The following is a 13,397-nucleotide window of genomic DNA, read 5'->3' as shown; positions in this document are numbered from 1 at the left end:
AATGTTCACTGGGAACTAAAAATTGCATGGGAGAAAATATAAAATAACAGAAAACACATGGGATTCCAATTAGTGATTGTCATCATTGGCCATGTTGAGGAGAAATACCAGCTGGTTTTATCCTGGCTAAATCACACTTCAATTCCTCCATTTCGCATGCATCCCTTTTGTTTGCTCAGGATAGATCAGGATCCATATTTTATGTCATCCTTCAGGAATTCTTGCTACCAAAAATTTAATCAAAATGGGAACTGTTTGGTCAGTTGATTACTAGGAGCATTCTACAAAGATTAGATGACCAAACAATTTTTTAATTGAGCTGATTTTTTGCAAGGATATTTACGAAAATGTCAGTCGATAGGATGATATTGATATCAGATGTATGTTCATACAACCAGGAAGACCGATCCTTCAATGCTGAAGCTTTTGTGCATATGAGGAAACTAAAGTTGCTCATATTCACTTACGGGCAAATTAGAAAAAATTAAGAACCAAGTGAAAAATTCTTTTATACACTGACGGTACAAATGAACTAACAGATGTAATAAATATCAACTGTTGATATTTATAGGCAGTTTCATTTTAATAAAAATATATACTTAATGTTATCCAACCGTTCATTCATGTTGGTGCACTGAATACTATCTCGAATCAGCCCAGAGGGGTTGGGATCGTGGAGTTGGATGGCGTCATCCTCTGGTGGTCCGACGGTGGGACAGAGCGGCGGCGGTGGAGGCCGACATCGACGGTGGAGTGGTGGACGTGGTGGCTTAGAGAGAGAGAGAAAGAGAGCCTGAGACGAGGTTAGAGAAAGAGAGAGAAAGAGAGAGAGAGAAATCGATGAGGAGGAGGAGAGAGAGACATGAGTGTAATTTGTTAATTAAAATAAGGGCAATACTGTCAAACACTGTTAGATTGGGTAAATAGGGTTAAACAACTTTTAGTGGAGTAAGTGGGCAATTTTTGGGCTAAAATTGGGTAAGTGGTCACGGCCCCTTATAAAATATAGTATCGTTTTTAGGAAAACGAGCTTAATTTGTTTGTAATAAGTTGATACTTTGTCAGTTTGGCTAGTTGCGTGGTCCTTAAGGAGCTGTGATCCGAGACAAGAATCTGCTGTTCTTGTGATGATAAGAAAATGAATTTACCTATTTTTTCAAAGAAAACTGTGGACCGTTGGATGATTTGTTGATGAGGTGGCATGCGGAGAAGAAATCGCCTGCAGATGCGAGTCTTGTAGTAGGTAATCCAACCCCTCCCACTCTCTCAACCCTTTATCTACTCTCACTTTGTATCTCAGAGAAACCCAATCTCTCTCAAAAGCCTCTCCTTCTTCTCTCATTTTCAGGGGTTAGGGTTTTTCCACCTCTCTCAAAACCCCAAATTCCCAATCTTCCGCTCACAAATGGCCTGCTCGGCTCAAATCAACGTCCTGGGCACCTCCCCCAACTTCGCCTCCCCAAAGACGCTGTTTTTAGGTCACAAACTCGGCCAAACGGCGCCGTTGAGGGGCTTCGTCAGCCTCAGGTCCAACGGCGTGCGGCGCGCCGGGCCGCTCCGCATAGTCAACGAGAAAGTCGTCGGCATCGATTTGGGGACGACGAACTCGGCCGTCGGCGCTATGGAGGGTGGGAAGCCCACCATAGTAACTAACGCCGAGGGGCAGAGAACGACGCCGTCCGTGGTGGCGTATACGAAGAACGGCGATAGGCTTGTGGGCCAGATTGCGAAACGGCAGGCCGTTGTGAACCCGGAGAACACCTTCTTTTCGGTGAAGAGGTTCATTGGGAGGAAGATGTCTGAGGTTGACGAAGAGTCGAAGCAGGTTTCGTATAGGGTTGTGAGGGATGAGAATGGGAATGTCAAGCTTGATTGTCCTGCTATTGGGAAACAGTTTGCAGCTGAAGAAATTTCTGCTCAGGTATAATTTTTACATCACATTTTGTTTGAGTTTCGTCAAGATAAGATTTTTGTGGCAATTTGTATGTTTCTGATTATTCAAGTGTGGAAAATTGTCATATTAGTACTGCAAAAAAAGTGTAACGTAATGGGTTTGAATAGCTCTCATACATGTTTGCTTACCTAAACCGAGTTGTATGGAGAGTTGCATATTGAATAGCAGCAACTCCGAGACTATGGGGGGTTTGTATTTCGGATGGAAAATTGGCATACTAGTGCGTATTTGGGTTGCTAGAGAGATTGTTGGTAAAGATTTAGGTATGAAGCATGTGTCTTTGGGAGAGAATGTTCTACAGTTATGGGTGGAAAAGCTCTCCTACCCATTTGCGCACCCAAACTGAGGTTTAGTAGCTTTATGGTGTTCTGGTGGCCAATGGATTATCTGAATGATTACGAATTATAGAACTTTGTTTCATGTTTCTTTTTCTTATGCATTATGTGTTAGGGTTAGGGGTCATTGTTACAAACCTTTAGGCATCACTTATCCTTAAAGTATTTCTGTACATATTTTTGTCGAATAAAACTACATGATTCTGTTGATAGGATTTGGTTTATTGTGAAAAACAATGCTTTGGCTTTGGTTTTGCTAATGTTAATCTCATTTTACCACTGAATTAGGTTTTGAGAAAGCTGGTGGATGACGCTTCAAAGTTTTTAAATGATAAAGTCACCAAAGCTGTGGTCACTGTGCCTGCTTACTTCAATGATTCTCAAAGAACTGCTACCAAAGATGCTGGCCGTATTGCTGGGTTGGAAGTTCTGAGGATCATAAATGAACCTACTGCTGCTTCATTAGCATATGGATTTGAAAGGAAGAACAATGAAACTATCTTGGTATTTGACCTTGGAGGTGGTACCTTTGATGTCTCAGGTAATGGTGTTTGTTACTGGGATATGTTGCCTTTAGCCGTCTATGTCGATGTTGATTTGAAACCTTATACTAATTACCTTTGTCCTCCTTCTATCACAGTTTTGGAGGTTGGTGATGGTGTGTTTGAAGTGCTATCGACTTCTGGAGATACACATTTGGGTGGTGATGATTTTGATAAGGTCAGGAGTTGCTTCTTTTTCATTCTCTCTGATGTCATACTCCCTTTTTATTAAGACTTTCTCCTTTGGGTGAAGTGATACAAACACTAATAATGCTGGTTATGTTTTCCAGAGGATTGTTGATTGGCTTGCTACAGACTTCAAAAGAAATGAAGGAATTGATCTATTGAAGGATAAACAAGCTCTTCAGCGGCTGACTGAGACGGCTGAGAAAGCGAAAATGGAGTTGTCATCTTTGACACAGGCAAACATTAGGTGGGTTCCTGCTATCTGAGATACATTTGAATATTACTCCATGGATACTTCAAATTTTGTCACTTTCCGTATGTTTAAAGTCTTTTATTGGCCATAAATGTTCTGTTCCAGCTTGCCTTTCATTACTGCTACTGCGGATGGCCCCAAGCATATTGAGACAACCCTTACTAGAGCCAAGTTTGAGGAGTTGTGCTCAGATCTCCTTGACAGGTATGAACTATTGTTGTAATAGGTTTCTAGTGCTATCTTTACCCGATTCTTCTTGTTCTATAACAGTTTAATCCATGGACATTTTGCAATCCAAATACTGAATGTTTCTTTTATATTTTACCTCAGAGTTAAAACACCAGTTGAAAATTCCTTGAGGGATGCAAAGCTCTCCTTCAAAGACCTAGATGAGGTAATACTTGTTGGTGGTTCAACACGTATACCTGCTGTTCAGGAGCTTGTAAGGAAGTTGACGGGGAAGGAACCAAATGTTACAGTCAACCCTGATGAAGTTGTTGCCCTCGGTGCTGCAGTTCAGGTGGGACATAATTTCTTTCAACAATTTATAACATTACACATGTATAATTATTATCTTCAGACTGTGTTGCTTTCATAGTTATTGGTTTTTCTGTTACTATTATGGGTACCTGATTACTGCTGCTTTTATTTGCCTGATTCTAGGCTGGTGTATTAGCTGGAGATGTAAGCGACATTGTATTGTTGGATGTGACACCACTGTCACTGGGTTTGGAGACCCTTGGTGGTGTCATGACAAAGATCATCCCAAGAAACACCACTCTACCTACCTCTAAGTCAGAGGTATTCTCAACTGCTGCGGATGGTCAGACAAGTGTGGAGATCAATGTTCTTCAAGGGGAGAGAGAATTTGTTAGAGATAACAAATCTCTTGGTAGCTTCCGTCTGGATGGCATCCCGCCTGCACCACGTGGGGTTCCTCAAATTGAAGTGAAGTTTGATATTGATGCCAATGGTATACTCTCTGTCGCTGCTGTTGACAAGGGCACAGGCAAACAGCAGGATATTACCATTACTGGTGCTAGCACTCTCCCTAATGATGAGGTACGTACTGTATATGATGTAGTTGATTAGAGAGCTGAAAAATGGTTGGCTTTGTGATGTATGATTTGGAGACTGAGTCTATGCATGTTGTGCTCTTTGGTTCACAGCTATTTATGTTTGTAGTCTTGAATTATATCTGAAAATTTCTTGAAACATACAGGTGCAAAGAATGGTTAGTGAAGCAGAGAAGTTTGCAAAGGAGGACAAGGAGAAGAGAGATGCCATTGATACAAAGAATCAGGCAGATTCTGTTGTCTACCAGACTGAGAAGCAGCTTAAGGAACTGGGAGAGAAGGTTCCAGCCCCAGTTAAAGAGAAGGTTGAGGCAAAACTTGGAGAGCTCAAGGAGGCGATTTCTGGGGGTTCAACCCAAGTTATTAAGGATGCCATGGCTGCTCTCAACCAGGAAGTTATGCAGCTTGGACAATCCCTTTACAACCAGCCTGGTGCACCTGGTGCAGGTGCAGGGCCAACACCACCCGGTGCTGAAGATGGGCCTGCAGAATCATCATCCTCATCGGCCAAGGGACCTGAAGGAGATGTGATCGATGCAGATTTCACTGACAGCAAGTGAGCACAGTGGTTGGGTAGATAGTCGTTTTCTTGTTTAATTTCTTGGTCAGTAAATGTGTATAAGAGATAGAATCAACTGTGGCAGGATTCGATGTGGTGGTTGGGGTTAATTGTGGCCATTTTTGCTTTGATGGAGAATGAGATACATTGTTGCTAGATGATTGAAGATCGTTAAGTTTACTTTATTGAATTTAGATTAGGGTGAGAAAGCAAGATGTTGGATTGATCCATGCACATTGTTTTAGCAGCAAGTCCATTCAAATGCTGAACAATGAACTCACTAAAGGAGCGTGTGTCTTCTCTCTACCCAATAATAATTCTATTGCTTTGGTTTTTTAGTCATATATTGGAAATGGCGGACGCACCTAGGGACGACTGGGGGCAGCTTTTGACATTTGGCAACTGAGTATATATATATTTAGATAATTGTGCATGGTGATGTTTCGCAAAGCACTATGCCACTATCATTCATATATAATTGTATATATGTAAAGGCTGAAGCTTGCCATGCTTTTTGCCATTCCCAGACGACCCCATTTCCCATTTCAGCATTTCTCATTCTTTTTGTTCTATCGAGAATCCCCAAACAACCAAACTCAATTCTTCCAGACTTCCAGTCTTCGATAGTCCGACTTCGACTCTCTGCCGTTCTGCAATTCAATCTTGGATTGATGATCTTGAAGGTCAGTTCTTCATCTTCTAGTTTACTTCCCAAATCAATGACTCTGTTGATTAAGATTAAATTACCTTTTTCTATTAAAATTGCAGCTGTGAAAGATTAAAGATGGAGAAATTCTTTAAACGAACATCAAACGAGTTATCATCACCCCTCATAGAGAGTGAAAGATCAAAACAGAGTTGTGTAGAAATTGGTTTGGCTAAGCTTCCTTCCGATCCTGGAGAAAGAACTAAGATTTCAGATTATCATCCCAATCTTAGGGATAAAATTAGAAGAGAGTATCTGCTAAGAGGTCCTTGTCAGCCTAGTAATCATTAGTTCATCCAAACACAGTGCGGAGAAGGGAAACGAAGGTTTGTCTCTGATTGGTTTAATGACTTCCCTAATTGGTTAGAATATAGCATATCCAAAGATCTGCATTTTGTTTGTGCTGCACTTGAAATTTTTTATTAAATTTGGTTTCTTTGATTGCACTCTTCTGCTTCCATTTGGTACAAATATGTTCCAGCTTGCCCCCAGAGATATATATTTCTGCGTCCGCCACTGATTGGAACTCCATGGAAGTCAATGTTATTTTCATCCCCCTGAAAGCGCTTCTTCTTTGCCCGGGTGCTTTTGTGTGAGCGAAATGATGAATCCATTGTAGTGCATCTGCTTGTCAAGGTAAAGCGAGCCCTAGACATGGCTAGGTTGAGAGATGATCAGATGATAGCTGAGATACTTGATTTGCCTCTTGAATACTAGCAAGTCATTGACTATATTTTTTCTTCTCATTTACTGTACCTGTTATTTGGTGGCCATGGACTTGTATAATATGGATCTCATATCGCACTCTACTAGGACAAGCATGAAGTTGGGAGCAACAGAAGTTTCTCGTTGTGGAAGTGTGGAACGAGTTAGTCATTGAAGTGAACCAGTTGTTTCTAAAGCTTTCACTTCATGGTAAGTTCTTATCTCATATTATTTTCGGTGTTGACAGCTCTAATATTGCTTCTTAGGGTGAATAAAACCAATATTTGGTTCTTTGAAAGGGTGCGGCTCAACTATGTAAATTTTCTGCATGTTTGAACTATATAAATAGTTTGCAGAATGACATATGTTAATACCATTTCAATGGTACATAAGTGTAGTAATAGGCCAAATTCCTTTTGCTTGTCTGCATCTCCTCTGTTTCCAGCAGACGGCAATAAATTCATTTACTCTTCTTGCTCCATTGAATGTTACTTTTGAATTTCCAGCGCCACTGCAGCTCTTTTAAGATAGAATCCCGTCAACACTCAAATAGAACGTGGGTGCTCCTGTTGCCTGCTGACCCGAAATTTACCAATATAAACTCGGGCTAGGCTGTGTTGCTTGATGAAAGAAGCTGATATGGGTGGTTCAGCTGGACTCCTTGTACCAGCTATATCAAATTAGTCATTGAACACAGAAAACGATAGTTAGGAAGAGAATTGCCTAAATCATATATTGGGGTTTCATTCTTCAAAGACTAATAGAAACTCCATTTATGAGAATGCTGAAAGAAAAAATATCAGCATTGCTTTCAATGTTATAGTTTAGCATGCAGATTGTTAATTATACATGGGAGACACACATATAGACGCACATACTTTCATTAGGACCACAGTAAGTCATTTTATCAAACAGAAGGTAGGTGAACATTTCAGATGCACTTGATCACAAACTAAGACATACTGGATCACTAAGACTCATTGATTTAAAAATGTATTTAGGACATTGTGCTTCTAGCTGCCTTCACACTGTATAGAGCAGGAAGAAAGAAGAAAGAAGATAAAAAGGCAAGATGATTGATTTCATAACAGAGGTAAAACAACCAACATAGAATGGTTAGGTTTCTTAGAAATACACCTAAACTGATATATGTCAACTACTAATCATTGAAAGTGTCTAGTTTCTGTTATATTCTGTTTTTTAATATGAGGTTTAAATTCATCCCAATATATCACGGTGGACAGAATTTAGTATTGGATAATCAATGAAAAATTATCAAGAAACATATAACTTGCCAAATCCAATGAACTATACAAGGAACTAAGAAAAACTAATTCAAGAAACCACGGTATAGTATGATTATGATAGTTACCTCACAATTGTATCGATTACTGGTCATAAGTCATAGTCATGGCCTCATGGCTTTGTGTGCCATGTCTCTTGTCCCTGACAGGAGTTCGGCTTCCATTAAAGGCAAGCATAAGAAGATAAGATACCAACAAAATGTATAGTATTTGTGCATAACATAAAGATTAAAGATTAGTCTGCTTTACTTTTACATACTCAAATGGTTAGATCATGGCCTCATAGTTCTGAGGAATTGCTCCTTGAGCTTTTGAAGAAACAACATCATCTCTCACATCTTCAACGTTTACAATAAGTCCACCTTCTTCATTGTCCAGTATATTAGGTGCAAAGACAAGTGTAATACCATTTTCTACACCCTCTTGCCCCAATGCTTTCAGAGTTGGAGCTTGCAAAATGTAATCAACTCCCACTATAGCATTTGCTACAATCTGGAGTTTGTACTAACCCTATTTGTGCACATTCTCTACACCTCCTTCCTCAAGAAAATATGATTCATGTTCTGTCGTTGATGAATCAACATACCAACAATATTGATCCTCAAAGATAGAAACAATTGCAGGAATGACAAGCAAAGGCATAATCAATAGTTTAGAATGAATCATGTTATTATTGAAATTGATAACTCTCAAACCTGTGCAGAGCTCAAGACCAATGTTCGCAACTCTATTAATGTGGACAATCTGTGTGACCATAAGCAGGGAGCCTAGTGTATGTTCATCATCACTTAAACTGCAAAGTTGAACTGCCGGAAAATTTGACAACCAAGTGTGACTCTCAAGCTTGTATAGGTTGCAACCTGAACTACTGCAGTGCCAAAATCATGTGCTTTTGAAACTTCTCTTGAAGCATATGAAACATCACTTTCCTATAAAGAACATAAATATCCACAGTGGCAAGGTAAGGTGTCTCTTGGGTGTTCAGGTCATCAATTCACAAACTGGTAGTAGCATCTATCAAAGCTTCAGGTTTCCTGTCTTTTGGTCTCTAAAAAAACTCAATAATGAACCCCTCTTCATACATCAAGGCATGTATTTTCTTTCAATTGGGTAAAAAGCTGGCTTTTTTTTCTGGTTGAATCTTACAACTACTTCCTCAGCTCACACTTACATTTACATGGGACTAGTACTATTACAGTCACAACAACTTCCTCGTCTTGTTTATAACTTTTCATTCAACAACTGAAATAGCATGCAGCTGTTTTCTAATTTCGTTTTGTTGATCGGTATATTGATATAATAGATTTTGTAGTGTCTACACTTTTTTTTTTCCTCTGGATAGAAGTCAAGTCCTTCACCCAATTGGATTTTGTGCATTTATCTGATCCTAACAAGAATTGAGATGATATCTCCAATTCTATTATTTCATTTTTTTTTTAATATAAAGTTTTCTTTTTAGATGTGAGACTCTCTTGGCCTGCTAACTGCAGTCCGTGTGTTGGTTTTTATCTTAATGGGTCCTGTAAGCTACATAAAGCATCACATTATTTCATAATATGAGACAATTCACTGTTGCATTTGCAGCGAATAAGTGTAGTCTGGAGATCAATTACAAGCAATTTATCTAGCTAGCTTAGTTTCATCATGCTCTAATGATGTGCAGGCTGATTCATTTGAATACCATTATTCATACTGGAGGGGTTGTGACCCGTTGGTCTGATTTGTTTCCCCAGTTGCATTAAGTAGAGTATGATTGTAACAAATCAGTCTTGGGGCTATTCTTTTAGAATTCTCAGAAGTTAAGTTGGTTCTTGCCCTCAGTGTCAATCAAAAGGACCCTTTACTGTCAATATTGAGCAGGTAAATGTTTTACAAACCTACATGTGTCCAGGTATTCTTATTGGCTGGATAATCATGCAGAGAAGAAAAGGAGTTAATATTGAATTTTACAATGCTTCTTTTCCATTTACATGCATTTGTCTTAAAAATAGCTCCGTAACACCAATTTAATAAGACGTCATCATTCTTGTTTCAGACTATACAAAGTTGACATATGATTCGTCAAAAACATTTCCACAATGTTTAGTTGACAGATTTTATCATCTCCCCTTTTGACATCCTTTGTGATGTGAAGGTCAGAAATTCGCAAACGTCTATTCTTCTTTTCCACTTTTTTGTGTTGGCTCATTTGCTTTTTCATTTCATTTTAACAAAGGATGGAATTTGGTAACATGTAATTTGTAGTTGATAGTCATTTCAAGTTGCAACACAAGGGAGCTAATATGGATGATATATAACCATAGACGAGTGTCAACAAGATATCCAAGCCTCCACCAGTCAAGTCGATCCTTATTTATATCCCATTTCGTACTTAATCTCTCAATTTGGTTGCTTTCATGTTTGTATGAACTTAGGCTGTTTTCTGATTCTCACTGGGTTTTCCTTCTTTTCAGATACTTCCCCAAGACTTGCTAAAGCTTGCAACAATGCTTGAATTGAATCAGATTATACTGAATGATATTTGGGATTGTATTTAGCCATAATCAAGACTTGGCTTTGCGATTTTCATTTCCTTTTGTGCTATTTCTTACTCAATTTTGTTTCTGTAACATATTGTCAATATGGCTCTGTTACTTTCAGGAATCCATGGTCAGCATTGATCTACCAATGACATGAATAGCAGGGTATGCATTTTTTTCTTCTTTGTGAAATTGGATATGCACCAAGCTTATATTAACATTGTCTGATGTAGTGGCTCGTGATTGAAGGAGAAGATGGATAGCATCACTGCTAGTATAGGAACATTTCAATTTCAATTAGTTTAAAGTATATCAATTTCTAGATATTTCAATTTCAATTAGTTTAAAGTATATCAACTTCTAGATATTTCAATTTCAATTAGTTTAAAGTATATCAACTTCTAGATAGTTCTATGTATGCAGGATTTTTTTGTATTCAACTAGTTAGTATTGTTAAATTCAAGGGAGTGCATTAAACAAACTAAGGATAACTCTGTCATGCCTGTTTTTCAACATCAAAGGTATGTTAAATTAAAAGATCAGCTGAAGATTAATGTATGTCGCCTTCCTAGAAGATTTGATTTTCAATTGGCTGGCCCCACGAAAATACTCGATCGAGCGACTTTGTTTGTTTTCTAGTTTGAAATAGACGGGATTGTTGGCCCTCAAGAAACATGTTAGAATATCGTGGCATTTGCAAGAAGTCTTGTGATTCACAGCAATCTGTAGGCTGATGCATTGGATGACCAAATCGATTGTGACCTTTTGCATAGCAAAGTCTAACTAGTCTAACCATGTTGCTAGCAAAGTCTAACCAGGTGGCTAATTGCAAAAGTTTATGAGGATAATGCAGGTCACTTTCAAGTTTTGAAGCAATTATATGCTACCAGCACTTGAAACTATGCTTATTCAACAATTATATGCTACCAGCACTTGAAACTATGCTAATTCAACAATTATATGCTACCAGCACCGAAGAACAGTTAAGAACCTGAAACTATATATACATCTCCCCATATGTTAACTCAGTTTCATTTACCAGCCTTGAAGCTTCTACAATTCTACTGTTGCTCATCACATTCATGGTGCTGGGGTTTTCATTGCATCTGTTGCTTCTATTTGTTCACTTGGCTATATGTTCTTCGGAGCAAACGTTCCCCTATATGACTTCAAATGTCGAAGAAGTAGCCGGTAGGTCCTTCGACTACATTGTTGTTGGCGGAGGCAGTGCGGGCTGCCCCCTAGCTGCAACCTTGTCTGAGAAATTCTCAGTGCTGCTGGTGGAACGAGGTGGCTCGCCTTACGGAGACCCCTTCATCTTAGAGCAGAAGTACTTCGGATTCCCATTTCTCCAAACTAATGAATATACATCAGTTGCACAAAGCTTTGTCTCGACAGATGGTGTCGCCAATTTCAGAGGAAGAGTGCTAGGAGGATCAGCTGCTATCAATGCTGGGTTTTACGGCAGAGCAAGCAAGGATTTTGTCAAAAAGGTTGGTTGGAGTAATGAGGGAGTAAAGGATGCTTATGAATGGGTGGAATCTAGATTCATCTCTAAACCTGATCATTTGACTCCATGGTCGCATGCTGTTGCGTTTAGCTTTCTTGAAGCTGGAATTCTCCCCTATAATGGTTTCAGTTTGGAGCATATTCAGGGAACAAAAATTGGTGCTACTTCGTTCGATAACAAGGGAAGAAGACACTTACCAGCTGATCTTCTACCGGCAGGAAATCCAAGCAAGATCACAGTTCTCTTGAATGCAACCGTAGACAAAGTTATCTTTCAAAGAACTGGTAAGCATGGTAGTTCTTTAAAATAGCATCTAATGTACAATATGTAAGATAAACCCTCTGTTGCTGATAATGTAAATGGTTTTGCAGGTACCAGAGATGAGAAGATAGCTCGAGGTATAAGATTCATCAAGAGTGATGGCAGCTCATACCAGACTTATGAAGCTTACCTCAACCAGCCAGACAACTCGGGTTCATGGGGTGATGTGATACTATCAGCAGGAGCTTTAGGCAGCCCTCAGATTTTGTTGTTAAGTGGCATTGGCCCTCAACAACACCTTAAAAACTTTGAAATCCCGCTCGTACTCAACTTGAAGGGAGTAGGAGAGAGAATGCAAGACAATACTGCTATTCTAGTCTATGTCAACTACAAGCAGCAAAATCCAACACCAGACCCTGCCAAAGTTGCTGCTATAGCAGATGACTTCAAAATCATAATCGAGGCAGCAATCCTACCTATTAGCTTGAATGGAACATTTGTTAGCTATTATGTTGGCAAACTTGCCTTCCCAGAATCCGTAGGAAAGCTTGAACTCAACAGCACTGACCCCAGAGCAAACCCATCAGTGACGTTCAACTACCTATCAAGCGAAAAAGACTTGGCAGAATGTGTGAAGATGACCGAGCTGCTTGAGCTAGCTTTAAGGTCCAAATCAATTGCTTCCTTAGTGGGTTCGAATGAATACCGAAACAAGCCGATGCCTACTAAAGACGAGCTCCAGAAACTCTGCAAGACGAGTATCAATACCCTCTGGCACTACCATGGTGGTTGCACTGTGGGGTCAGTGGTTGACAAGAATTATAGGGTTTATGGTGTTAAAGGCTTGAGAGTGATCGATGGATCAACCTTCCTGGACTCACCAGGCACAAACCCAATGGCCACTCTGCTGATGCTTGGAAGATACCAAGGGCTCAAAATTCTTCAAGAAAGAAAAGATGCTTCCTTTATCAATCCCATAACCTGATCAGCTTGTAGTTTATCCCATAAATTAAATAAAACAGCAGCCTATGCATAATTTAATAATGAATGAGCAACTTTGTCATAGCAAGTATGGTGGGATATGCCTCCTCCATTTCTCTTGTCGTTCTATGAGAGTGATGTTTTGGGTCTTCCACAGTTTAGATTTCGTTGACTTGTTTGTTTTAATTGTTTATTCTTGAGGTTTTAGTTAGGTCTCTCTCCATTGTCATTCGTATTTTTTTGGCATAATAAATTGGAGTGTTAGAGAGGTTGTTCCTCTGCTATCACTCATTGCAAAAATAATAATAATAATAATAATAATAATGAATGACAAATTCCAAGTTCAATATGATGAAAATTGAAAAAACAACGCACAAAGAAGATGAATATATATATATATATATATATATATATATATATATATATATTATATATATATATAAGAAATTTTAGGCTCTGATAACTGTGATTAATTTTATGTATTAGTAAATTTCAAGATGATTTAT

The 13,397-nt window shown here is 39.0% G+C and overlaps 2 protein-coding genes across 2 annotated transcripts; both read left to right on the top strand.

The window, feature by feature from the left end:
- Positions 1-1,299: 1,299 nt before the first annotated feature.
- Positions 1,300-5,066, top strand: LOC133718412 (stromal 70 kDa heat shock-related protein, chloroplastic). The gene is made up of 8 exons (XM_062145246.1): positions 1,300-1,921; positions 2,578-2,830; positions 2,930-3,009; positions 3,122-3,264; positions 3,376-3,474; positions 3,601-3,790; positions 3,934-4,332; positions 4,493-5,066. Exons 1-8 carry the CDS (start codon positions 1,406-1,408, stop codon positions 4,904-4,906), a joined length of 2,094 nt encoding a protein of 697 aa, XP_062001230.1. The 5' UTR covers positions 1,300-1,405; the 3' UTR covers positions 4,907-5,066.
- A 142-nt stretch (positions 5,067-5,208) lies between these two features.
- On the top strand, positions 5,209-12,993 carry LOC133718413 ((R)-mandelonitrile lyase-like). The gene is made up of 5 exons (XM_062145247.1): positions 5,209-5,588; positions 5,674-5,937; positions 6,093-6,526; positions 8,324-11,933; positions 12,021-12,993. The coding sequence occupies exons 4-5, from the start codon at positions 11,222-11,224 to the stop codon at positions 12,893-12,895; spliced, it is 1,587 nt and encodes a 528-aa protein (XP_062001231.1). The 5' UTR covers positions 5,209-5,588; positions 5,674-5,937; positions 6,093-6,526; positions 8,324-11,221; the 3' UTR covers positions 12,896-12,993.
- Positions 12,994-13,397: the final 404 nt, after the last annotated feature.

Source organism: Rosa rugosa, chromosome 6 (genome assembly GCF_958449725.1).
Source record: "Rosa rugosa chromosome 6, drRosRugo1.1, whole genome shotgun sequence".
Taxonomy (NCBI): domain Eukaryota; kingdom Viridiplantae; phylum Streptophyta; class Magnoliopsida; order Rosales; family Rosaceae; genus Rosa; species Rosa rugosa.
The sequence above is the reverse complement of the archived record's forward strand: the minus strand, read 5'-3'. Positions and strand labels throughout refer to the sequence as shown.